This window comes from Coturnix japonica, chromosome 1, assembly GCF_001577835.2.
Source record: "Coturnix japonica isolate 7356 chromosome 1, Coturnix japonica 2.1, whole genome shotgun sequence".
Taxonomy (NCBI): Eukaryota; Metazoa; Chordata; class Aves; order Galliformes; family Phasianidae; genus Coturnix; species Coturnix japonica.
This window is the reverse complement of record NC_029516.1, coordinates 117,381,806-117,407,615: the sequence shown is the minus strand read 5'-3', so window position 1 is coordinate 117,407,615 and position 25,810 is coordinate 117,381,806. Positions and strand designations below refer to the sequence as shown.

At 40.1% G+C, this 25,810-nt stretch overlaps 1 protein-coding gene across 1 annotated transcript in view; it reads right to left on the bottom strand.

The window, feature by feature from the left end:
* Positions 1-25,810, bottom strand: part of SLC9A7 (solute carrier family 9 member A7) — a 56,411-nt gene that overhangs the window by 12,445 nt on the left and 18,156 nt on the right. The window contains exons 2-13 of the mRNA XM_015851188.2: positions 18,757-18,956; positions 17,373-17,450; positions 16,666-16,742; positions 15,618-15,730; positions 14,225-14,330; positions 13,791-13,932; positions 10,679-10,784; positions 10,236-10,324; positions 10,010-10,123; positions 8,457-8,568; positions 7,683-7,836; positions 1,905-1,964 (exon numbers count right to left, since the gene is read on the bottom strand). Coding sequence (XP_015706674.1) covers positions 1,905-1,964; positions 7,683-7,836; positions 8,457-8,568; positions 10,010-10,123; positions 10,236-10,324; positions 10,679-10,784; positions 13,791-13,932; positions 14,225-14,330; positions 15,618-15,730; positions 16,666-16,742; positions 17,373-17,450; positions 18,757-18,956 — 1,351 coding nt within the window. The remainder of the gene's footprint in view (positions 1-1,904; positions 1,965-7,682; positions 7,837-8,456; positions 8,569-10,009; positions 10,124-10,235; positions 10,325-10,678; positions 10,785-13,790; positions 13,933-14,224; positions 14,331-15,617; positions 15,731-16,665; positions 16,743-17,372; positions 17,451-18,756; positions 18,957-25,810) is intronic.

Sequence of the window (25,810 nt, the reverse complement as noted above, 5' to 3'; positions counted from 1 at the left end):
GAACTGGGAGTCCACACAACTTGTTCCAGAAGATAAACATAGCTTGCATTCCCAAAATAATTGTAACTTGCTATATAAAAGCATAAATAATTCACAACATCTCAGCTTCCATGTGATTAATAAAGTTGTGCCTTTGATTTTGGAGACTTTTAGCTTCCCTGAGGCAGTGGAAAGGGGTTGAGAAGACAACCAAAGCAAGATGTCTATACTATTCAGGGAAAAGTACACCATAGGGCAGGTGTTTGGGTTCACTGGCTTCCTGAAGAGGATGATCCCTTTTCCATATGAAAACATTTCAGGTTTCAGTGAAGGAAAAAAAAAAAAAACCCAAGAAAAAAACAAAACCAAAACTACACATTTCTTTCATATTTGAAATAACATGTGGGCAGACTCATCTTTTTAATGGTTTTCAAAATTATTCTTATGAGTAACTTATATTTTGAGTTTTTCTAATAAATTATTTTTATAGACACTTTCTCCACTCCCTTAACTTCATGTTTCCAAGCTTGTCCCCCAGTTCACAGACTAACACAATATACAATAATACTTTGAGTTCCCACAACTACTTTGAACTAGTATGTTTCACCAGAGTGAAATGTATAGAAAGCATTTATTATTCAGAGCAAGGCCACCTGATCAAGTTTCATATTATATACATGTAGCTCTCCTAACAAGCGCTGTTTTTGTAGATACTGCACCCCCAATTTCTAAGACAGTCTCATTTTTATTACCTGAAACAGAACAACACAGGAACAGCCAGGTTTCCCTTTCAAGCTCCTTTACAAGGAAAAGAGGCCCAAAGAACATTTAGTTACCTCACTCTTTCTTAATTGCTTTAATAACTGAAAGTACACGGAGAGCTGGTGTATGCACGGATAGCTTCCATCATAATTATTTTCTCATTGTTAAAGGGGAAAAAAAAAAAGACAATTCACATCCTGATGCACATTTAAAAAGCTTCATATAATTTAAATGTGCTATAGAAGTTTTTCTATAACGCCATTTTTCTAAAGAGGTAGAACAGTTTCTTTTGATATTTCAAAAGCCTTTCCAAGGCCCTGCAAGACCTGGATGTGAAGTTACCAAAATATAACTATTACATCCTAGTATACGTAGTTGCAGTGACAGACAGGGATGATCGTAATAGATAGTACTTCTCACACTCACTGTATGTGCTGCTTTGATGTTAACACAGTGCATTTCTGGTTAATTTAGCACTCGACAGAACATTCACACATGACAGGCTATGTGAAAAATTTACCATTGCTCCACGCCACAAATGTTGTGTGTTGTATGTACACAGTGGCACGTACAGATGATAGAAATACACTCTACTTCAGGATATTTTCCTTTTTCCTGACAGTCCTAGAAATAACCAGCTGATTCTCTGTCATCTCCACTCTTACAGCACCCAGCTACAAAGCAGTCTGACAACCTTTACCTTTTAAAAGTACATTTCAAGGATGCTGAGATAAATCATCTGCAAAGTCCTCTCCACTTGAACAGCTGTACATAGTAGCCCTGAAGAATGTCTAAGACCATCCATGTGATTAAGGATAACAAGATCACATCCATAGTTTTCTCAGCTTTCAAACCTTCCCAGGTCAAAGACATTAGTTTTGCTTCATCAATTACCCATAAATGATAGCTAAAGTTACCGGTAGGGTTTTTGGGGTTTTTTGGTTGCTTTGTTGTTCTTAAGGCTAAATACTTGATGCTTGACCCATATCTTCCCACAGCTCACAAGAAGAAATCTAATTCAAAAGTGAGGAAAATCTATGGCACTGCAAAAAAGGAGAAGCAGCAGTAGCATGCCATAGTACAGAAGAAGAGCACGCAGTGTTACAAAGATAAAGGAAGGCAAGCACCAGGTTAATTTGGTATCAAGGAAAGCACAGTGTCACCTGAAATACAGCCAGCGGCTTTCACTCATCTCTTCCACCGATGGAACACGGTCACCAACTCTGGTACAGTACAAGAATGGAATGTGAGTAACAAAAAGCTGATGAGATGACAGCTTTACAGAACTGCCTAGCAAAATAAAACAAAAACCCTTACCCAAACAAAACAGACAAAATACACAAAAATAAGAATGACAGAACAATGGCATAGTGACAAAAATCATAGAAATGAACCACAGCAGCTCTTTTTGATGGAGATGTCCAATGATGTTCTTCATTTGTTCAGATTCAGGCTAGGAAAAACACCCACATTCATGACAGGTTACACATTCATAACTTCTACACTGTAGAAGAGCTCTTAAGAGAAATGTTACAGGGAGACAAGGTTGATTAAAGACAATTCCCAAACTAAACTTTGGACTCATGCCTTTTCTAGAGGGGAGAAAGTAAGTAAAGAAAAAGTCACAATGGAAATCTATGCATATATCAAAGAGGCTGCCACCACAGACTAGTTTTAGAGCAAATACTGGTAATACATACATAAAATACTCAACTACTTAACTAACAGTAGGCTAACAAAATCCAAGATAATGACTCCTGAAACTGCCCATACAGGCTTGGCAGAGCTTGGTTAATTAAACTCATATCATCCTATATACTCTAGACATACCAACCCAGATCCTACAGAGCCTGGGTGTTCCTCACCCCTTTTTTCCTCTGGTGGGAACTGCTATGTTTCAGACCACAAGAACTCAAGAACAGACATGCTTATATCCAGGCATCTAAAGGAGGAGGTAATCCTCCTACCAGGGAGAAATCTCACAGGGCAAGTCCAGCAGGGCTGGAGAAATGACAGCTCCATTGCACCCACATTAAAAAAGATTCATGACTGATGACAAGAAATCGGAGAAAGCAGAATGTGGAGAAGAGAAACTGAATACAGAAAGAAAACTGGAGAAAATAGTATAGAAATACATGGCAAAAGGAAAGAGCTTACAACATGGGGAAATGGACAATGCACCAGGACAAGGGGAAACGGATTAAGTTGAAAGAGGGAAGATTTAGGTTGGATGTTAGGGGGAAGTTCTTTACTAGGTGAGTAGTAAGGTCCTGGAACAGGCTGCCCAGGGAGGTTGTGGATGCCCCGTCCTTGGAGGTGTTCAAGGCCAGGTTGGACGGGGCCCTGGGCAACCTGATCTAGTAAACATGGAAGTCTGGTGGCCCTGCCAGGCAGGGGGGGGTTGGAGATTCATGATCCTTGAGGTCCCATCCAACCCAGGTCATTCTATGATTCTATGATTCTATGCACATGCCCATCCTTCAGGGGCAGAAGAAAGCAGTCAGAAGGCAGGTTTAGAAAATAATAAGTGTAGAAGTGTAGAAAAATTAGAATAGACAGGAAAGCAGAAGAGTGAGACCTCTTGTTGAACAATTCCCACCCCAGGCATAGACACAATACAAGGCCGGATCCCAGCATCAACATTCACTTCTTGTCATTGCAACACACTGAAACATGGCTTTTAAGACAGGCATTCTATCCAGAACCTAATAGCTGGACCACCCTGGTCCAGATATATTCAGACAGTGTCATCAAGCTGTTAGTTTCACCTTCAAGCCAGATAGGTAGATAGTTCATATAGCAACTATGTGAGACTATTCTCAAGTTCTGTGGTTGTTTTTTCATTGTTTGCTTATTTAAAGAGGGGGAAAAAACATTTCACTAGATAAAATGCTCCTTGAAAGATTCTATTTGCAAAGTCATACAGAAGGCAGTAAATACCTAAGCTGACATTGTCCAGGCAGCCTAAGTATATTAAATGGAAAGTTATAATCCTCATGTTTAAGATTCAGAAAAAGATGGCTTAGTATAATTGAAATTACTTCTTTAAAATACACAAACGTTTGAAGCAGCTTATGAAGGAGAAGCAGGCATTAATCTACACACTGCTTCACTCAGCAAGAACTAGGTCAAAGCCTAATGAAAAACAAAAAAAGGGATATATTTTTTCCATACAAACATGACAAGTTCCCCACTTCTTTTCCTGTAAGAAATAAATGAAGCTGTATGTCAGCTACTTTTCAGAAAGGAGGAACCCTGCCAGTGGTTTTGATTCACAGAGCTAACTTACTGGAAGTGTGAAAGCTTCACACAGGAAACTGTTTCTTCACTTTAATCACAACAAAGTAAGAGACTTTCATTTTTAATATGCAAGTAAGTTGTTTTAATTTCTACCAAAAAAATCACCTACCACTAAAATCAAATTAGTTTATATTGACATACATGAATAGGTTCCACAGCCAAGACAGCATACAAATTCAAACAGAAAAGACATCATGGCTTGACATTGGATTCTGGTGTTAATTTTTAAACTCACCTAGAATCAATTGGCAGAAACAAAAAGCACCTGAAGATCCCACTATTTCTGCTTGGATTTTGCTGTCACAACCTCACTTTCCCCAAGCAGTTAAGCAGCAAACACAAATTAAGCCTCCACTGCAAATAGTAGGTCCTTGGCTTAGTTGTACATTTATACTTGACCACTGGACATTGGTTTTATACCTTATCCTTAACATATATCTGAACTAGAGATATTCAGAACAGAGCGCAGCAAAGGAATGTGGAATTTTGGCCCGTTTTCATAGAATCACAGAACAGCTCAGTTTGGAGTGGACCTTGGGCAGGGCTGCCTCATTAGCTCAGGCTGCCAGGGTCCCATCCAACCTGGCCTTGAACAACTCCAAGCAGACAAGGCACCAAGTTTCTCTGGGCAGTCTGTGCAAGAGACTCACTACCTCCTGAAGAAAGAACTTATCTAACATCTAACATAAATTTCCTCTGTTTTAATTTAAGGCATTCCTCCTTTGTCTTATTGCTATCAGGTCATGTAAAAAGTCAAGTTCCCCTACTGTTATGAGTTCCTTTTGTACTTTACCACAAACTTAGTTTTTATATTAATCCTCTCCCTCTGATCTACTTTTCTTTTAATATATTTCACATCAAGAGGGAGAAGGGATCACCAGAAGAAAAGAACAAAGCATGCAACTCAACCACCACTCGGACAATAAGAACATGCCTCCACCTGTGCCACAGCAAGGCAACTCTAGATCCTTGCATAACCATTGCCTCATGCATGCACAAACTATCTTGCGGACACTGTGGTACAAAGCCAGGCTGAAAGTCTTGGCTGGAACCAGCTCTCTGCTACAGTTCTATTTAAACTGTTCAGGCTAATCTTAAAGATTAGTTCTCATTTATGTCTTCTTTAACTCCCCAAAAACTTCAGTGAACATCACGTGAGAGATGAAGTTTTAGGATTCCGTACAAATCCTGGCATTTAAGTCCAACACACAAATGGCATTAGTTCCTTATTTCTCTCCATTTAGTTACTCCAGGAAACAATGAACCTACTATCTTTTTATCTCTCTCCTGCTATAATAATCCTATACAAGAGCGCCACTTATCTTACGGTAAGTGCCAGAGCGGAGAAAGCATCCAAAGGAAGTGCTGTCTCAGCACCACACAATGCAGCTGTGTGAGGCAGTGGGAAAGGAGAGCGCCTTCATCTCCTCCTGCCTACCTCACCCACTGGGGGAAAGCAATAGAAAAGCAGCACATGTATAAAAGTCAGCTGGAAATTAATCCGTCACTTCCCCGCATATGAAAAGTCAGGCAGGACTTCGTGCTTTCCCACAGAAGACTTTGTCCCAGCGGACTATACCGAACCAAGTTTCTAGTTCTCCATCAGCTGCACACGGCTGCCACCTCCTGGCACGAATCTGAGGCCATTCCTAAGAAGTGCAGCTTCAGGGATCAATACCGCTGAGTCTTCAGGGCAGCTGCAAGCAGACCCAAGCAGTTCTCTGCAGCACTTCCTGTGTGGTGTTCCCCTACTGACACGGAATCCTTCTCTTCATAGGAAAACTAACCATTTATTTTCTGACAACCATGTCAAACAAGGGATGGTTAAAATAATTACTTAAATTAATGTAGTTAACATTTTAAAAAGCTAAACTCTCCAGCCTATGGTTCAGCCAGCTGTCCGTTGGCAGCTGCTCCTCCAGGAAGGGAGGCTCCTTGAGCCCAGTTCAACCTTGGTAGACTGCAGAAATGTTTTTACCTACCTTCTGCTTGCAAGAACTCATCTCCTACTCTCTTGTATCCCATGCCTCAGAAAGCTTCTCTATGCTGCTGGTCATGCAGACACTGTCTGCTTGGCTTGCTGCCATTAGTACGGTGTTTCTTTTTATACCACTATTAGCCAGAAATCTGCTTCCATTTCCAGAGGTGCCTAATGGAAAGCTGCACGCGGTACCTACTCCAGGCATCTTGTCAGAGTCACTCAACAGCTTTCACATGGAAAAAGACACCAGGCAGGCTGAGCTTAGAAGTACAACTAATGGTCAAATGATACCACATCATAAATGACTTTAAGAGCAGTGGAATTGTTTTGCTGTTGATCTCAAGACCAGGTATTGCACATGTGTTCTTCAGTAACCCTGACTACGTGGAAGTGATACATCTTCCTGGAGTGTTAGCTAAACATCTGGAAATTGCTTTTAAAGGACAAAAATGGATTTGCTTGGCACCAAAAAATAACAGGAAACCAGGATTACCAATGTCTGCTGCTAGAGAGAGCTGAGATATTGTAAATAACTGTTGTAATTTATCAGGCTGGAAGCATTTGACATTGAATGCAGCTGGTGTCTTCCTGGCACAGAACTGTTCAACTCTGCCAAACACATATCCTTAATGACAGGCTGTCAGACAGACTGACATATCTCACTTTTTAGTAAGCTTGTCCCGTAACTTCAAAACTTGCTGTTGACATTATTGTATCAGATAGTTTGGCTTCAGCTGCCTTCAATAACAGGTCTCACAAACATTTCTGGGAGTCCTATCCATTCATATATGTATTTTTATTTCCAATATAGAAAGCACCTGCTACCTGTTACTACAAGTAGTTCACTGAATTTTCCAAGAAGATGGTTAGCATTTCCTAAGACAGAAACTGTTTTTTACCTAAGATTGCTTTTTCGTGTCCTAGCACAACACAACAATAGACGTTCTGCCTAGCAGAGCTAGGCTTCATCTTACTTCCCTCCCCACACTAACTACCAAAGCTTTCAGAATGCCAACAAAAGTTGTTTTTAAGGATTTATTCATGATTCTTTAGGGCACCTGTCGACAAGCAGTCTCAAACACAACAGTGCTTGCAGCCCTAAAGTACTAAGTATTGAATTTACAGAAACATGGCTATAATTGTGTTGCTCATCATTTCTATAGATCACCTCAAAACAGAGGAAACACTCAGAAGCAGGTTCCCGTTTATCTCAGTTGTTTAGACAGTTAATTTTGTTCAGATAAATGTTTAAAGTGCACTCAGCAGTGCACTAAAGTCTCCATCTAACTTGAAAAACAACACAACTGTTACCCTTAGGCAGAAGGTGGGGAAATGTCTTACAGGATGACAAGTCAATATTGGACCAGATTGGCTAATTCTTTCTTTTCTATATCTAACAGTGCTAGATACCCACATCCTGGGAACTGGGCTGACACTGATCTAGAAACTTACTCATAGAGCATCAGGAAACTTTAGGACAAATCCCAGCAACATCTTGTGCACTTCTTAGTTTCTTTTGTTTTGTTTTTAAACCAGCCTGCACTAACAAGAGAATGTTCTAAATTTCTAGAGCACATCTAGAACGTATCAAACAAATTCCACAGGACTATTTCTGAGAAGCCACCTGAAAAGTTTCCCCAGCATCCAGCCACATACTAACCTGATCTGAAGCCACGACAGCATTGGTGTTGTGCCTCCACCAACAATCCACACAGTGAAGAAGACAATGAGGAGAGTTGTTGAGAACATCATCTGATGAGCATAGGTAGCAGTGTCTCGTATGGCCAGAGCAAAGGCCATGGCTCCCCTGAGACCTATGTGGAAAAAAAAATAATGAAATAGAGCTTCAGAAGTACAATCATGCCTTCATAATACAGCACTGCTTGCTCCCTTTCAGACATATGGGCTGAAAGTGATAAGCAGAAAGCAAGGGGTTCAGAGTACTCTCACAAGAGTTTTGGGTCCCTCAGTTTCCTTGGTAGATTACACCCTGGGATGACTTAGACTGTAACTTGCACTGGTAGTTTTCAGTAACTTACAGAATCCATGGGTGCTAAAGATCGCTTCCATAAATTAATAAAAAAGAAATTCAGAAACAAACAAGTTGTGGACAACAGCAAAATAAATTCCGGAAACCAAGCAGCTTCCCAAATCTAAATGAAAAGGCACAATTCTCCAACACTTCAAATGAAAATACTTTGTTCCCAACATGCAGTGATCACAAGCTGCCAGCAGCTGTCATTTCAAGATGTCACTCTTCTTAGACATTACACTTTCTGTGAAAGCTGAAATATACACAAGTGCATGCTGCAGCTGCCAAGTCTTCTGTAAGGGAAACCTACATGTTTGTAGAACTATCCCCTGCTTTTATAATCCACACATCTTACAATTTAAAAAAGAATTATTGCTTTACCAAATATTTTTGCTCTTTTACCTGAAAACATCATCATGTGTTGAAAATTCCAGCTGATCTTATGCCTTCTGCCCAGATTCAGCAAGAAGGAGAGGGGGTAGATGTGTGCGGCTCTGCCCAAAAAGATCGCAATCTGTTCACAGCTGAGGGTTAAGGATTTCATCTTCCTGTGGGTTTAATACACACTTGGGCACCTGGCTCTAACACGAAACTTCTGCTTTAATGAAAAATGTATGCAACAATAGCAAGTGTCGTGCTATTCCCGTCTACATAGAACAGGCTTTCACCAAATATGCACAGAATGAACTCACTGCACAGAATGCAGACTATTATAACCACGTGTTTTTCATGCAGTTAAATTACATCTAGTATAAAGACTATCAGATGTGCAAACAAAAACTTAAAATACCACATTTTAAGCGACTATCACCTCCAGCATGAGATTGCATTTTAGACCAACAGAAAGGCAGCCTTAGCATAGAAAGGAAATCAATATAAGAGACCAGCAAGCGTCCACTATCATTTCTCTTGCAGAGGCAACATGGCCTCTGGCTGGTGGGCATTTAAGAGCTCAGAGAAACTACAAAGAGGAATTAAAAAAGAATCATCATCACTAGAATGAGGTTCAAAAAGCTTTTAAAAAGTACAGCAGAAATTAATAACTGTAAGTGATAAGGACCTGCCCTCCTGCACTATGGTTCCAATGAATAACTAGAAAGCTGAACAAATGTTCCACCCATCTAAGGAACACTTCAGTGCAAATTAGACCAATAAGCTGAAATCCTATTACACACCAACACAATATTGATCCCTTATTGTTGATAACAACATTAGAAGAATGAAGCAGCTCTCTTATGGAAAACAAACAAAAGCATTCCCTTCTCCACTGACAAAAAGCAACAGAAACAACTTTTGTTTTGGATCAGACTGGTGAAAAATCAAGAAAAGAAAAGTTTAGAAGGCAAAACCTTCTACCTCTACTTTGTTTGTCTTGACAACTTCTGCAATCTCTCACTCACAGAAATCCTAAGCTCCTTCTCCATTTATACAAACCAACAAGCACACAGTGCTTCCGCCTCTGCTCGGAAGATCTCTAGAGTAAAGACTGGGAAAGAGCAGAGGGATGAACACCTATAACACTTGTAACATACTGTAAAATAATTCTTGTCAAGAATCAAAGAGATTTTGTATTAATATATATTATTTCAATGTCAGTGGGAAGTAATACTCCAAATATCTTGGTATCAGGTTACGTTGTCCAGATCCCTCTTAAGGCACTGTTACAAAGCTTTCCAGCCTTAAGCACCAGATATCAATTGTGGGAGTGGGAAAAGCCAATTACAATGTACATTCCTCTCTTAAGTAATTCAGGAGCCCTGAAGGTAGAAGATGCATTTCAGCTCATAGCCACAACACTGTGCATGCTTAATCTTCATGATGCAACATATACATTTTTGAATTGTAAGGTCTGGAGAAGAAAAGAATAAAAGTTTTGAGGATAAAGCCAACACACACCACTAGTGTTTGGGTACACATGAAAATAGAGAAGCCTCAAACAAACTGAAAAAGGATACAAAAGCTCCAATGATGAAAACCGGGCTGAACATGTGTTTCTGGAAAGTAAACAGCGCCAAACCCATATAAGAGAAGATGAAGTTCTCAGCCAGGAAGTGCAATACCTCAAATAGCTAAGGAAAGAAGAAAAATAACACATTAAAGGCCAAGCAATATATATGCTTTTCAAAATAACAGTACACAGCACTACAGCAATACACTGTACAGAAGGCGAAAGGATCTTGCCTGCTTAGTGCGACTTCTTGATTCAACTGACAAGTTATTGTACGTGTAATGTGCCTGAGTAATTCCACAGAACAGGACAGCCACTACACCTGTGAACAGAATTACATGAAAAAAAATCAGTCTGTTTACTACATGAGCACAAGATATTTTCCCTTCTCAAGTCCTGTAAACTTACCCTTAACTCTGAGATTTTATTAACCTCATTTTCAGATCAAGGATGGGGCTGGGCATACTGGGATACAGATGCTTTTAAGCTCAGTGAAAGCTGTTCGTAAGAGCTTTTGCTATACAGCAAGTTCCATCCTCTACAGCATTGTACAGAATATAGAGAAGCTTTAAGTGCTAGCATCGTGTTTCTCATAGGAAGGTTTTAATGAGAAAGTGGATACGTAATTAAGACAGGCAGGAGTTCTGCCTTAGTGTGCTCAAAGCCACCAACTCACCAGTAAATCCACAGGCTTCTGCAAGCAAGAAAGTGCTCCAGGACATTAAGAAGAAGAGAGCCGTTTCCAGCAGAGGGAAGCAGTGTAACTTGGTAAACTTTGTCACGTTAAGTCATTCGTTAAGGGATCACAAACAAAAGAAATCCACTGGTCCTTTAGGCATCTCTCTACCTGCTAGCTGTGAAAAGCGCTTTTATGTGCTAATAACCAATGCTGGTCCAAAATCCCTATTTTTATTTTTATTTATTTTTTACATGAAAAACATTGATTCCACATCATGACATTAAGAAAACTTCAGAATTGAGGTCTCCTTTTCAAGTCATTAATTTTGGATATTTGTGCTGCACAGCTGCCACATAACTCACCTCTTTCAACTAATAGCTTACTCTGTACCACATTTCCCTGCGAAGTGCCAGCACAGAAAGGATACAGATTCAAAGTTCCTTTCAGATTGCTTTTTTTCCCCTCCCAGTATGTTTTATATTTAGACACAGATTTGCACACGAATACACACTGGTCACCTTTAGATAAAGTTGCCTTAAACATAGCTCTCCACATACTTCAAAATTTTCGGCCCCATTTATGGGACTTTTTTCCCCCTCCACTCACTGTTTTGGCAGCAAATAAACAGCAAAGCTTACTATAGCTCAGGTGTCAACAGCTGTGCATAACTGTACTGTGAGTTACAGAAAGAAATCTTGTGCTACAGGAGTGATAGAGAAACCTCTGGTCCTTCTGAAGGCTGATGGCTAGCAGTCTTTGCAATCCAAGCAGGGCAACAGCAAGACAACAACAGTATGGGCACTTGGAACAGCAAGATGTGGGACTCTCCCTATCCACAGGACAGCAACCAGCACCTTCACAGAGACATCATGGCTGCACCAGCATCCACCACTCCTCTCCGTGTATATAACACAACTGCATCCAGGGCTCTCTGTGGCATTACACAATCAAAGCTAATGGCAACACAGCTGCTTGGGGAGTTACGGTTCAGTACACTAAAAACAATGAGGAGCACCACTTTCACAGGAAATTCACAGGCCCTGGGAGGTCTGCAGCTCTCTGTGACTCTTGCAATAAGCATTCAGTTGGCCCACAGGACTCAGTGGAAGCAATCTCCAATGGGCTTTATCACAGAATACAGAGCTCACAGCAAGCCACAAGTGATTAACACCAGAGGCAAACAGCTGGCAGCATTTCAGTGGTTAGCACAAAGCACTCCTGAGCATGGCTACCTGCTCTCCACCCGCACTACTGCTTCCTGTTGGCATTCTGCATGGTTCAGAGGAGGGAAGGGCTTTGAAGCACATATTCCAGATACAACTTCAGACACAACCCTGCTTTGCCAGAAGGCTGAACTCAAAACAAAAGCCCAAACTATGATCCAAAAGTCTAACTATTTGTTTTCTTAATTTGAACACTGAAGCAAAGAGCTTTCTTTCTTTATTCCTTAGACATTTTGTCTTCACTTCGTTCCAGCCAGGTATATTCTACAGTCTAGAAAGAAAATACTAAACGGTGCAATACTTTAAATAATAATAATAATAATAATAATAATAGTAACCAAAGGCTTTGAGGCCAAGACAGTTTGCTGAAAGCCAGAATAAGCCTATGTATATTGTCTGCAGTGTACTTGCAAAATAAGTATTCTGTCTGTTTTTAAAGGACAGTGCATGACTGCATGAACAACCTTTGCTGGTAGAGAGGTATGGTAATGGTACTTCACAGCTATAATAGAGCTATAGAACAACACAGCTTGGGAGTAAGGTTCTACTGACTTCACTCAAGAGAGAAGTTATAGGTTCTAACTAACAAAGAGTAGAACACACATTTACAGTTAGTTTCTGTGCTATTACACACCATTAAGTAATCTTCCAAAATAAAATAGTTAAAAACTGAATAACTAAGCAGCAGTTTATGCATTTTTATGCTTTTATTTTTAGACCAGAGGCTGTTTTGTGAACAGCATCCTTCCTCATAGCACCCTCCTGAGCACAAGCATTCAAAACAGCAAGAACCAATTGCTGCTTTAGAACATGGTTTTACAAAATGGATCTGAAAGTATTCCAGCTGCAATTAGTAGATGCTCAGAAAGCCAAAACCACAGCAACTACATTTGATCAGATAGACCAATAAGTGGCCGGTGGCTTAAAAGCCGGTTTAAGAATCATCATTCTAGGTCACATCAACTGCAGAACAGTGGAACTGGAAGACAAAACACAGAAGCACCATAGCACATATTCCTTCTTATATCTGAAAAGTTTCTATTATGCCGTATACAATCAGGCAAATCTGAGTGGTGTGTCTTTAACAAGATACATTTGAGACAGTACTGCTTAAGATAATGAATCATATGTCCATTATAATTGTGCAAAGTATCACATTTTACCCCTTCTAGGTCAGTTTTCAGAAGTCTGGGGAGATCAAAGCAAGCTGGGACAACATAGAAATGCCGTTATCCTTCCCAGTCTAAAAGCAAAAAAAAAAAGATGTTTCTGTTCTTCAAGAAGAACCACAAGCTTAAGGTTTACTGCTCAGTCCTAAAGCAAAATCCATCCAGGTTGCTCCCTGAGTGCTTCAGAGTTCTGATCAAAGTAAACATCAAGAGAGCAGGACAGGTCATGCAAATTACACAGTGTCACGATGTTAACTATGACAGAGGTACAATCTTCTCCAAACTGCATGACAAGAGACTTTCAGCAAAAAGTTTGACTGCAAAGCACTCAGAAAGACTTCAATAGGGTCAAAAAAAGCTATCAAAGATTCTGCTGAAGGCAAACAAAACACCAGTTATCTTTCTATTACCTTATATAATAAAAACTACTGTTGATAATTCCAAAAAATGAAAGATGGGCCATCTATTTAGAGCCTCTTGTTGACTTGAAACCTTTTAGCAGCACACTGAATGCAGTAACATCATTAAAACTTCTGGTGTGGCCACAGTTATGCTGGAAAAAGTCATTTCTGTGGGTATCTTTCAATAGATAGAGGTAAATCTTCACAGAGATTGAAACAAGCTAGAGTAACCATTGCTACAGCTGGAAATAGGTGAGCACTGTTAGCAACCGAATGTGGTTTCCAATTTAGAGGAATTTAACATGAAAAAGGATATCAGGGCTGTCACTACTCCTGTCACCGCTCCCATCATGAAGGAACCACTGAATATTCCCAGGAAAACACCAACTGACTTGAAAAATGCTGCTGCATCGAAAGCATGGGTGTTTTCACCTGTTGGCTGGTAGGCAACTATAGACCTAGGAAGAGAGTAACACAGTGAGAAGTTAGTGGTATCAGAATGGTTTTACTCCTTAACAGCAGAAAATGAACAACAGAATAGATCAATCCATACTAAAGGTAAATTTTTCCTTTCTGGTCTGTGTACGCCTGAAGAATCTTGGCAAGGGCTTATGATATATATTGTCAAGTTCAAGGCAATAGACTTAGATTTAAAACAGCATGTCTAAAATCAATATTTATTTTTTCCCTCAGAAAAAGCATTTAAAACAGTTAAGTAATTGCAGGGTAGAAATTCAAGTAGTTACTTACGAAGATAATACAATGGCAACAGCATCATTCAGCACGCTCTCCCCGAACAGAAGAGCATAGAGATCAACATCAGCATGCAGCTCATTAAATATTGCTAGCACGGTAACTGCGGGGGAAGAAAAAAAGAGAAAAACCACACTGGATGACTACAGGAGCGACTGTGAGATGAGAAAGCAGACTTGCCAGCTAGCCTTAAGCAACAAAACACAAGCATTGAAATACAGGATCAAAATCAATCTGGGAAACAGACTTAGTCATGTTTATCTACAGGTAAACAATTCCACCGTGAGTTTTAGGGTAGCCTCATTAAGCAGGAGCTCTGTGCCCTCCCCCATGCACAGCATTTATAGCAAAGCCCCCACGATGGATTGGCACAGTGCAGACTAAACACCTCTACAGCTATTTTTTGTAGAATGCACTCCATAAAAGAACCAACAAAAACGTTGTGCTGCTCTTGCTGTGTGGATTGTTGACGTAGCTTTATTGTTTCAATCATAGCAGTAATGGCTGTAAATGTTCCCCAAAGCATGCCTTCTGCCACTGGAGCGTGCATTTGCACAGGATTTGAAATGGGCAAGACTGCTAAACATCTACAGCAGTCTTCTCAAAAAGGCTCCAGTCTTACATGAAGGAATGATTTCAGATGTTCCCAAATATAAGCTTCAAAAATCCCAGGGCAATTTGTTGCACAAAGGCCAGAACAGTGTGCAACCATAGCCTGCTCAGAGCTCAGCTCAACTACGGGAGCTGTTTCTCATTTTCACAACAAACAACACTGAGCACATCAAATAATCTGTTTTAAATGTCACAGTTCACACTTCATCACTCCATCCCCTGGCCCTGCTCTTACACCAGCTCTCCAGACTCACTTGGCCAGCACAGACACCCTTGTGAACATGCTGGATTTAAAGGGATAACTCAATTTTCTGCCAAAAGCTCTAATTACTTTGCAAAGAGCATTCTCTCTTTGGATTTGTATAACAAGAACTTCAAATGAAGGAGGAAAAAGAAAAATCCCTCATATATAGCTCTGAAAATATCAGCTGTCAGACACAACAAAGGCACAGCAGTCCTGATAGCCAATGCAATTTATTTTCAGCCCTAAACTTGAAACTTTGCTAAAAAAAAAAAAAAGTCTGTTGGAGAAAAAAATAATCAAAATACTGTATAATGAACAGGAAAGTTGGATTTGCCCCCAAACATACCATCACATAATCACCAAGCTGATGGAATAGCTTTCACAGCACCCAGAATACGTGCATTTCAGAAGATCAGAGATGTTAGAATAACATAAACGAAAATAAAGTACCATTAATATATTCGTGCTATATAGCCAACAATCCAAGCAACAGGATCATTTTGGAAGGTCATTAAAAATTGCTCAGCAAGCTACCTGGATCAGTGGCAGATATTATAGCTCCAAAGAGGAGGCAATCTGTATAATAGAATTTATCAGAGAGCTGTCCCACCAACTTCATTAGTTTCACAACCCCATACATGAGATTCCTGAAGAGAGAGGATAAAACAGTCCAAGTCAAACAAGTTGGCATATATATCAAACAAGCAAAGGAAAACCACGAGCAACAATATTTCAGGTGGGCTTTGTTATGCTGGAGCTCTCTGGGACAGTGCTGCAGTTTAAGCTCTCAAAATAAAGTCTCTCTTCTCTAGGAACTGAGTTAAGAGCGAGACATGATCCAGCGTACATAAAGTAAGCACAGCATGAAGCCTGTTCATACAACCAGCACAAACTCCACAGGCTGCTTCCTTTTTCCACCACAGGGAACATTTCCATGCTCAAAATTCCCCTTGGTATTGCTTCTCCCAACATAGTACATAGAGAAAAAGCTTTGAACTGAGAAGAGCTTTTAAAGTATTTCTCTGTAGTGAAACTGAAAGATGCAAACCAAAGTCACCTATGCAAACTCAGGATTTCTGTATTTCAGAATATCCATGCTCTAAGAACACAATAAATATTAGCTGCGTAAGTGACTGCATGCAAGTAAACTAGCGTGACTATCTTATACCAAATGTGTGTGCGTATATAAAGTGAGGTAGATATTAATTTCAGAGAGAGACAAATGCGCACACGCAAAATAGAAGGGACATCTCCAGAAATTTGATAGCTAAGATCCTATTACAAGTAGTGCCTACAATTCAGAATGAAGTTGATTCTAGCAGAAGTCTAAAAAGGTTTCAATTTAAACTTCAACATAAGATCAAAAACTGAACACTGCTCTTTAGTACTCAGGACTTGTCAAAAGATCCAAACTTGACAATATTGTTTTGGGGTCGGTATTGCTCACAAGTCAGATCTCAGCAGAAGTTATGCTTTAATTTCGAGTGGAAGAATCAGAAAGAACTTTCAAACAGATCACAGAATTAAAACTATCTGAATGGCTCAATGAACTCAAGGGACGGATATCACAGATTTCACTTACCCAATGATAAAACATGAAACTGCTGTTCCTAAAAAGGCATAGGCCAAAATCGACCCCAAATTCCTGAAAAAGTGTCTCTGTATAGAAGTAAAAAAGGTTTAAATAAGTTTAAAAAAAAAAAAAGAAAAAGAAAAAAGTTAAAAGCACTGTGCATTATTACACTTGCATTCATTGCTGCATTCCAGAGAAATCCTTCAATTACTGCAATGCAAATTCTGGCATTATGTATATAGATAGGATATATAGATGTAAGATTTAGCTTCAAAACTAAAAACATGCATCACATGAGTAGTTGATGGCATCTTCTAATGAAACAATAATCTGGACCCTTCCACTACCCCGAGTCCGGAACACCCCCACTGGAGTTCAGTTTTAGGTTTACTTCCAGTATAATATACTGTATTTTGGACATTTAACAGTTCATAGAGGCACATAGTTTAGCTCAAATGCAACCAATGTCAAACTCTGGTAATGCACAAAGGAAAACAAATTAGCAAGATTAGATACAATTTAATGTACTGATAGTGGGCATATACACACATGCACTTATGTGTATGTATATATAAAGTATAACAGTATGACCTAACCATCTGTGGAGGAAATCAAGATTTTTCTTACTGATATATACACGATTGAAATGGAGACTGCATTCCTGAACAGATCAGTCTCCCATTAAGAAATTTTCCACAGAAGATGATTACACTCACCTTCTTCAGGCTATAACCAGCATGAAAAATAATAGGAGGCAACAAAATGTTGAAAAAAACTTCTGGGTCAAATGTAACCTAAAAAATAGATAAATAAAATGTGAAACAATCACATACTTTTTAATGTCTTTTTCCTCTTTCATTTTTGACAGCTACTGTTGTTAAGTGTTGAAATAACAATCAATTGGCCAAGTTGACCCTCCAAATTACTGTTCAGCCCTGTAAAGATGCAGCAGCAAAAAGCTGCAGCTCTTCATAGGGAAAGCATCTAGAAAAACAACCTTTGCCTTCATCACTGATGATAGCCTTGCAACAGTCCCAAACACAGTCCCTTTTTTGAAATAAAATTAATTCTAATGGAAATGATGCTGAAAAAGGTATCAAATTGTAGATTATATTTGTGTATTTGAAGATGAAATTATAGTTAGATGCTATTTTTTTCTGAGTCTAGTCAGTGCACTGTTATTGCAAGCCAGTCAAGTCATGTACAAGTCTGGTTTTCATAAAGTGGAATCACCATCACTTCCAGGTGTTTCAGTGGATGCTTGCAGATAACCATGAAAGACTATACCAGACAAAGGAACAAAACCGATCATTTATAATTCAAACAAGACCTGCATACATGTGAGACTAGACCTAGTGTCTGAACACAAGCTAGAAGACTAACATGAAAGTGTGTACTCCCAGAGCGGGGCTCATGTCAGCTCACTTCAGGTATCTGTAGTAGACAGGTACATATAAGCAACCACCTTCATAGCCATTCAGAGTCACCCTCATCATAATTACTGAAAGTATTTTTAAGTCACAATCCTGAAGCGTCAATCCTGTACTTAAAAATCTAGCTTTGCTACCCACTAAAGAGGCTTAATTCCTGACACTGAATAAAATAGGAAAGGAAATAGCAGATCTGAGCAACAGTTGATAGATGAGTTTCATTTCTAATACCAGACTGTTTAATTCAGTGGATTACAGGATGCAACCAGCAACTATTTCCTGAAAGTAAACAGATTATAAAAAAAAACAAGGAAATAACACCAGGAAACAATGACCATTCATTTCCTTCTGTACTTTATATTATAGAGGGCAGCATCAAGCTTTTCTTGCTCTGCTGGTTTTCATGAGTTCTACAGATATGAGAAGTGCACACTAAGTCTCCAGCAGCAATCAAAGGCTTTGGGAAAGTACTGCATGGTGGCAATGGAACAGTTTTGCCAGCAGCAACACAATACAAGAGGTGCTTTTCAATTAAGCATTGAGGTGCTGTTACCACCAAAAACACTGACATTTGATACTACTATTCAAGGGAATTGTAGATTTAAGAGCACCAAGAAGGCGAAACATGCAGCCAAACAGCACACAGCCACTAGGAATGGCCTACCCTCACCTTTCGCAACATGTCATTTTGCTCCACGTTGTGGATCTTCCCAGGGCTTATTTCACCTTTGAGTGTATATTCGAAGAACTTCCCGCTGACGTTGACCAGCAGGGTTGTAAATGGCCTGTCCTCCTGCGAGCAGCTCAGGGGTTTATCACGGCCGCTGGAAGAGGGAGTGCCGTATCTCAAGATGACCCCAACAATCAGTCCTGGAAGAAGAGGATTAAAAATCCATGAAGCCGATTTGATACTTCGGTACCAAACTTCTGAGTCTGGAATATCAACTGAGGTGTAACACAAGAAGCTTACGTATGTTTTGCAGTGAATTGCTACTATCAGTTTCCTGCAAGGGAAGAGAAGCCCCAAGCAAGCACGCTGACACTACTGATGAATTTGTAAGATCTGGTATCTGCTCAAAGAGACAAACAAAATGCTCACTTTCACCTCTCTTCTTCCTTACCCTCATTCACACTTCTAATGTATGAACTCTGAATCATGTTGCAGGCTGAGAACTGGGATATAACAAACATTTCACCTTCTACTGAGCAGAACTGAGTTAATATAACCAAATAACGACTGCTGAAAATATACAATACTGCATACTGAAAATATACTTCGCTGAAACTATTTGTTGTAGAATACCGTTAATGCAGCAATAATGCAGCTTTCTGCCTGGCAATTCTAAGCAAGCCAACAATGGCAGTTGCACAATCTCCTGCGTACCTGCAAATTCTGAGACTAAAGTTCATACGGTTTGCACAAAGAAATCAGCTGCACCTCTTTCACTAAACATAAATAAAGCAAGGTAAACAATGAGCAGCCACAAGAGGTGTGAGACGTGCCATTCAGGAATATAAAAACAATTACTCAGGCAGCCTAAAGAAAACCCAACCAGAAAATGCTATCAGTAAGAGGAGCATCATTAGCATGAGCAAATAAATAAATAAAGGTAACCAAATGGAAGAATAAAAACAAACAGAGCCCCACAAGGAATTAAAAAAAAAATATTGCAGAAAAATAAGCTTTTAACTGAGCACTGTTCCTTTTACAACATACTGTGAAAAACAATATCCCAGCCCTATAGAAGGAATGGGTAAGAACAGTCAGAGTAGTTTTGGTCTGAGTAGTACACAGATTGATATCTCCTTCGAGTCTTCCCTGTTGTCTTTAGATAATCCTTAATATGATTTAATCCTTGTTGCAGATAGCTGAAAGGTGATGATGGGTGAGTGTCAATAAAGAAATGATCCTTCTGTTGGCAGGTCAGTAGTTAATGCTGGTTTTGCCCTGCAACCCTCACCCTACATCCACTGATCTCTTCCCCCAGATGGTAAATAAAGTTGACAGGTATTAACAGGAGAATAAATGAGGTATAAGAAGAAAGAAACCGCACATCACCAAAAAATGTAACTTTATGGCATATACTACAGAGTAATTGAACCATAATGAAAAAACAAACAAAACAAAAAAGATCAACTCCCCATTCTCCTCAGGTTCAGATTAGAAAAACAGTATTGATGTAAAAGAAAATACAACGCAATAGCTGTGACACTTGAGTGGGTGGTTATCCTTTGGTCCCCAAGAGAACATAATGGCAACAGATCATTAAAAAGTAATGAGAAGACTAAGATGTATTTTATATAGAAAACAGGCTATTTATTTAGAAAAGTACGTACTCAAAGAGAACACGGGGAAGTACACTCTTCAGCAAGACAAGACTACTTACTGACATTTCAAAACACTGACAACTTAAACGCTGAGTTTTAAAGAGCATGTTCCATATGACCCCAGAGTATTTTACAGCTACACTTAACTGATGTAGTAAAATTGCAGCAATGCACAAAATGACAGCTTATAACCAGTCAACTTGAAGCCATTTGCACTGCCTATTATGGCTATAGACATTTTCCACAAACCCAACAAGTCAGACTGCCAAAACTTACTGCTATTCTCACTCCAGTCCTCCCTAGAGAGGGCCAGGCTCACACAGTGCATCAGGAAGATGTTCAGTCTTAAAAATTCAGCTAGCCAGGATCAGCCAAAGCCCTGCAGTAAATCAGAAGCAACAAAGAAAACTCCATAGATTAGCTCATACGCAGTGATGGTACAAAACTAGCTCTATACTGCTACTAAGCCAAGAATATTGAGGAGGATAGACTTAGCAGCCTCTTAGGCTCAGAGAGCATCATTCAGTGAATTCATTGCTAAAGCAGTTGGGAAACCCTTGTTGCCATTGTATTAAGAGGATGCACTACAGAGAAGGATGTGATTATACTATAGAGCTGAATATAAATCAGTCATACATTTTCTCCGCTGTAATAAAATAGTACAGTTATTTTAAGTCCGGATTCAAATACATAACAATTATGTCCCTATCCCATATTTAATGTTTGAGGTTAAATTAACCATCAGTATTCCATGGCCTGGCTACAACAAGCTGCTGGGAAACATCCTGTTTTGTACCCTTCCTCCTGATAAAATAGCAAACTGGACATCCTTCACATCAAGCAGCACACAGTTTAGGAACATCCGATCCCTGCTGTCAGGCTACTATCTTGCAACTCCTCCCACAGCAACGGCAGGAAAAAACATCAGGATGCAGCTGAGACCAAAGTCAGCAGCTACTGCTTTCCTCAGGGTGGCCAATGTGAAGGTAGGAGGCCACCAGAAGCAGTGGCAGCTGGTCAAGGGAAGGTGCTGCCAGGGCTCAGTCCTGCCTAGAACTGCGCAGGGTGTAGTCCTGAAAGGAAATAGGTATGAAAACATGTGGGACCCAAACACGTGGGACACGTGGGTCCCATTTATGTGGAACCACATAAATGCTATGGCAAATGTCATCAGAGAAAAAAACAACTAGCCAACTGGTCACTCAGAAGATGAGTCACAAGAGAGGAACAGAACCCTAATCTCACAAAGGCACAGGCACGCTGCTATAGTTAACACACAGTCCACAGAGAGCAGGCTCTGAGCCTTCAAGTGAAGTGTGCCAGCACCTTTGACTGAAGCAAGCTGCAGAGAGCCTCAAGTCATTAACACTTTTCTAAACAAGCTCAAAGCCCTTATGGAAAACTGTAGGGAAGCATTTAAGGTTCCAATGAACATCCGCTCTTCTACACAATAAAAAGTTCCTGGACTTCTTAGACCACTTTGACAGACTTTTTTCATCTGATGAAACAGCATTAAGAAAGCATAGATACTCAGTCATCCCCCCAAGGTCCCAAACAACTAAAGACCTAAGAAAGAGAGTGCTTTTTAAGCAGACCGAACAGCCTGATTTACAGCTTCAGAAAAGATGCCCTCCTAAGCTGCCTGTCATCATGTGTTATACAGAGGGCAAGTTCATCCTTTATAAATTCTCTCTAGATACTTGACTTCAAGTATTTCTGGAACATTAGAGTCACAGTTGCAGAAAAAGAACAGACAAGAATAAGACTTGGAACTGCTCAGTGGGCAAACCTAGTGAGGCACTCTACACTTACCTTAGCAGCTATTTCTAGGATAATGCAAGCACAAATTCAGTGCAGCTCTACTGCTTATTTAGAGGTGAAAGGAGGGATGGAAGTTCGGAATAAATGCAAGAGAATCAATATGCCAGCCCCATGCTACCTTCTTCTCGCACTCTCTTCACTGATGAAGAGTTAATGAAGAATGTGGATCAATAGAGCAAATATTTGAATGCTTGAGAACATTATAGCTCATCAAGAAGGAAACCTGAAGGGCCACTAAACCAGCACTGCCTTTTACTGCAGGAGTGTTGCAAGAGAAAAAGAGCTACAGGTGAGCTATAAATACTGCACAATTATAGAAAAGCCGTAAGTTGCTTGTGGTAACTGTTGAAACGGCAAGTTTGCACCACTGCCCATAAGGATCCTCTGGAAAGCTAATTTCAGAAAGTAATACTCAATGCCTTGCCTTCAATGCACGACTGGCATTCTCACTTTTAACAGGGAAAGCATTTATGCCACTACTCTGCCTGTATAACACTGACCAGGCAGCTGGTACATAAAGAACATCTTACTGAAAATTATGTATTAAAGAGCTGGGACTCGTTTTCCTTTTTAAAAAGAATCACAAGTGATAGTAAGACCATTAGATTTCAGGTACAGCCAACATCAAGCCAAAAAAACATCATTTTAAATAGTACATTTACCTCTCTTTTCTTTTGAGTCAACGAGAAGAGTTAGAATCACAGAATGATTTGAGCTGGAAGAAAGCTTTAAAGTTATCTAGTCCAACTCCCCTGTAATGAACAGGGACACACACAGCTACATCAGGTTGCTCAGGGCCCTGTCCAGTCTGACCCTGAATGTCTCCAGGGATGGGGCACTCAGCACATCTCTGGACAACCTGTGCCAGTGCCTTATCACTCTTATTATAAAAGCTTCTTCCTTAAGTCCAGTCTAAATCTCCCTCTTTTAGTCTGAAACCACTTCCTCTTGTCCTATAACAACAGACAAAAATCTGCCCCATTCTTTCTTACAGCTTTCATTAGGGCACTATCAGGTCACCCCAGTGCCTTCTCTTCAGCAGCTCAGACAGGCACACATATCCCAGGCTAGAGTTGAGTGGCTCTCCAGCCAAGTTCCCAGCTGAAGAATTAGCCCAGAGATTTCAGGAAGCTTCAACAGCTGGTAAATTTCAGAACTGGAAGCATCTGCGCTCCATGACACGCAACTCAATCAGTGAATTCAAACTGTGAATCAGTGAACTGGATCAATGGGTGAACTAAAACCTGCTTAGATACTGTTTCTTTCGTCCTAGAAAAGGCCTGGGCACAGACTACTGGGGTTGTATCCACGTCAAGTATAAGTTGCTATAATTGCATTTCTGCCTGAAGGTGACTCAGTGGAGATCTAACTGCTGTTTACAGCTACCAGCTGGGAAAACAGAAAAGAGAGAGACTTCAGAAAACGTATAGAGATTAGGACCAGCAGCAACAAATGTATTGCAGCACACAGGAAGAAGAATAAGATTTAAAAAATACAAAAACCAGCGAAGTGGATAAGCACCAGGATAGGCTGTCCACAAAGGCTGTATTATCTCTATTCTTGCATGTAGCAAAGCTCACATAAACTTGGCCATAAGCAACACGGTCTGCAGGGGCTGTTTTGAACAGAAGGTTGGATAAGACCACCACCAGAGGCCCTCCAACCTAGAATGTCCCGTGATTTGCACTCCTTCCCTACAGACACTTAGACCCCCGAGACAAGTACTTTATGCTGCAAAGAGAAAACAAGCTCTAAGAGGGCCCTGGAGCCTTGACAAGGGGAACGAAGCTGTGAGGGGTCTGAAGCACAAGTCTTACGGGGAGTGGCTGAGGGAACTGGATTTGTTCAGTGTGGAGAAGGGAAGGCTCAGGGGAGAACTTATCGTGCTCTACAACAACCTTAAGGGGGGTTGTGGTGAGGTGGAGATCAGCCTTTTTTTCCCCTGGACAGGAGGTAACGACTTGATGCTGTGCCAGGGGAGAGTCAGGTTGAATATTAGGAACAATTTCTTCTCAAAAAGAGTGATGAGGTGTGGGAACAGGCTGCACAGGGAGGTGGTAGAGTCACTGTCCTGGGCAGTGTTTACAAAACACATCAATGTGGCACTGAGAGACCTGGTTAGTGGACATGATGGTGATGGGTTGATGGCTGGACTAGGTGATCTTAGTGGCCTTTTCCAGCCTTAATGATTCTATGATTCTTCCTCCATTTTCCCAAACTGAACTTTTTACCAACTTGCAGACAAAGATGGAGGAAAGCTTGTCAAGAAGGATGGAAGAAAGCCCTGCTCAAATATCTCCAAAGCAGAAAACCAGGAATACACAGTATTTATCACACAATATATTTTAACAGAAGATGGTAGTTTGTGTGCATTGAGATGCACAGTTATTTCAAACAACCCAAAGTACCACCAGAGAAAGCACTTTTCCTCATACAGGGGTAGCCTCCAAACTTGACAAACCACACTTCAAATTTCACAGTGATTCATCAGGAAGTTTCAACACTTCCTACAAAGAAAATAATTCAAGCATTGTTTCTGAGTCCTCACTGAATATCAGTAAAAGAGCATTTTTCAACAGGGAATGAAGACACATGACACCAGGTCTTGAAACCCAAATAAAACTTTGGGGGATATCCAGAATCTGGTAGGTTGAACAGAGTCTAGGTGACGCTTTGTCATTGCTTTAGGATTGTTTTAGATAAAGACATAAAAAGACAGTAAACAACATTAATGGATTAATGTCACTCTGCACTAATTCTTCCTTCTAGGACATCAAGTGGCACACTGTCAAGGGCATTTTCCTAATAAGCCAAAGCAGGCATAGCTCTGAATTTAAATAAATACAAAGATTATTCAGAAAAGGTTGGCACTATTAGCAAGACAATAACCACAGAAATGTGACACTAAGTTCGCAGCAAATAGGTGACTAGGAAGAAAATGTGTTGCCTCTCCTTCCCCTCCCCCTCTGGAATCTAACATTCATAAATACAAACTGGGAAAAACCCATATATTCAACAGCCTACACTGAAAGCTTGCTCATGGAAGAAACTGCTGACTTGTGGTAAGATATGTGGTCTCTGGTCCTGGCATGAGACTGAGTCAAGGCTCCTGACAAATCCCAACTTCAATAGTGACTCAGTGGAGTCATGAGATGAGCCACAGAGGACAATTTAAAGAGGCACACTCAACAAAGAAATAAGATACTGCAACTGTAAAGTATTTGTCCGTTACTGATGGCACAAATATTTGTTAGAGATTACCAGTAAGATTAGAGTCTGCAATTAAGCTCTCCCTGTTTGTGTGCTTTCAAGTTCACTTACTGCACAGCCATTGTTTCAGGTAACATATTTAATAAAGTATTTGCTGTCAGGTGTTTTATATACAATATTTTAAATCATTATTTCTACTTTCGGAAATGTAAGTATTCCTTCTTTGCTAGAAAGCCCAAAGCAGTGAAAATCATACACATACTAAAGCCAAATGCATTTCTGTAAGCACAGGCAGCAATGGGCAACCACAAAAACACCGATTTCAATCACCCTGCAATTGTCTTTCCTGACTCATAAAGAAGTAG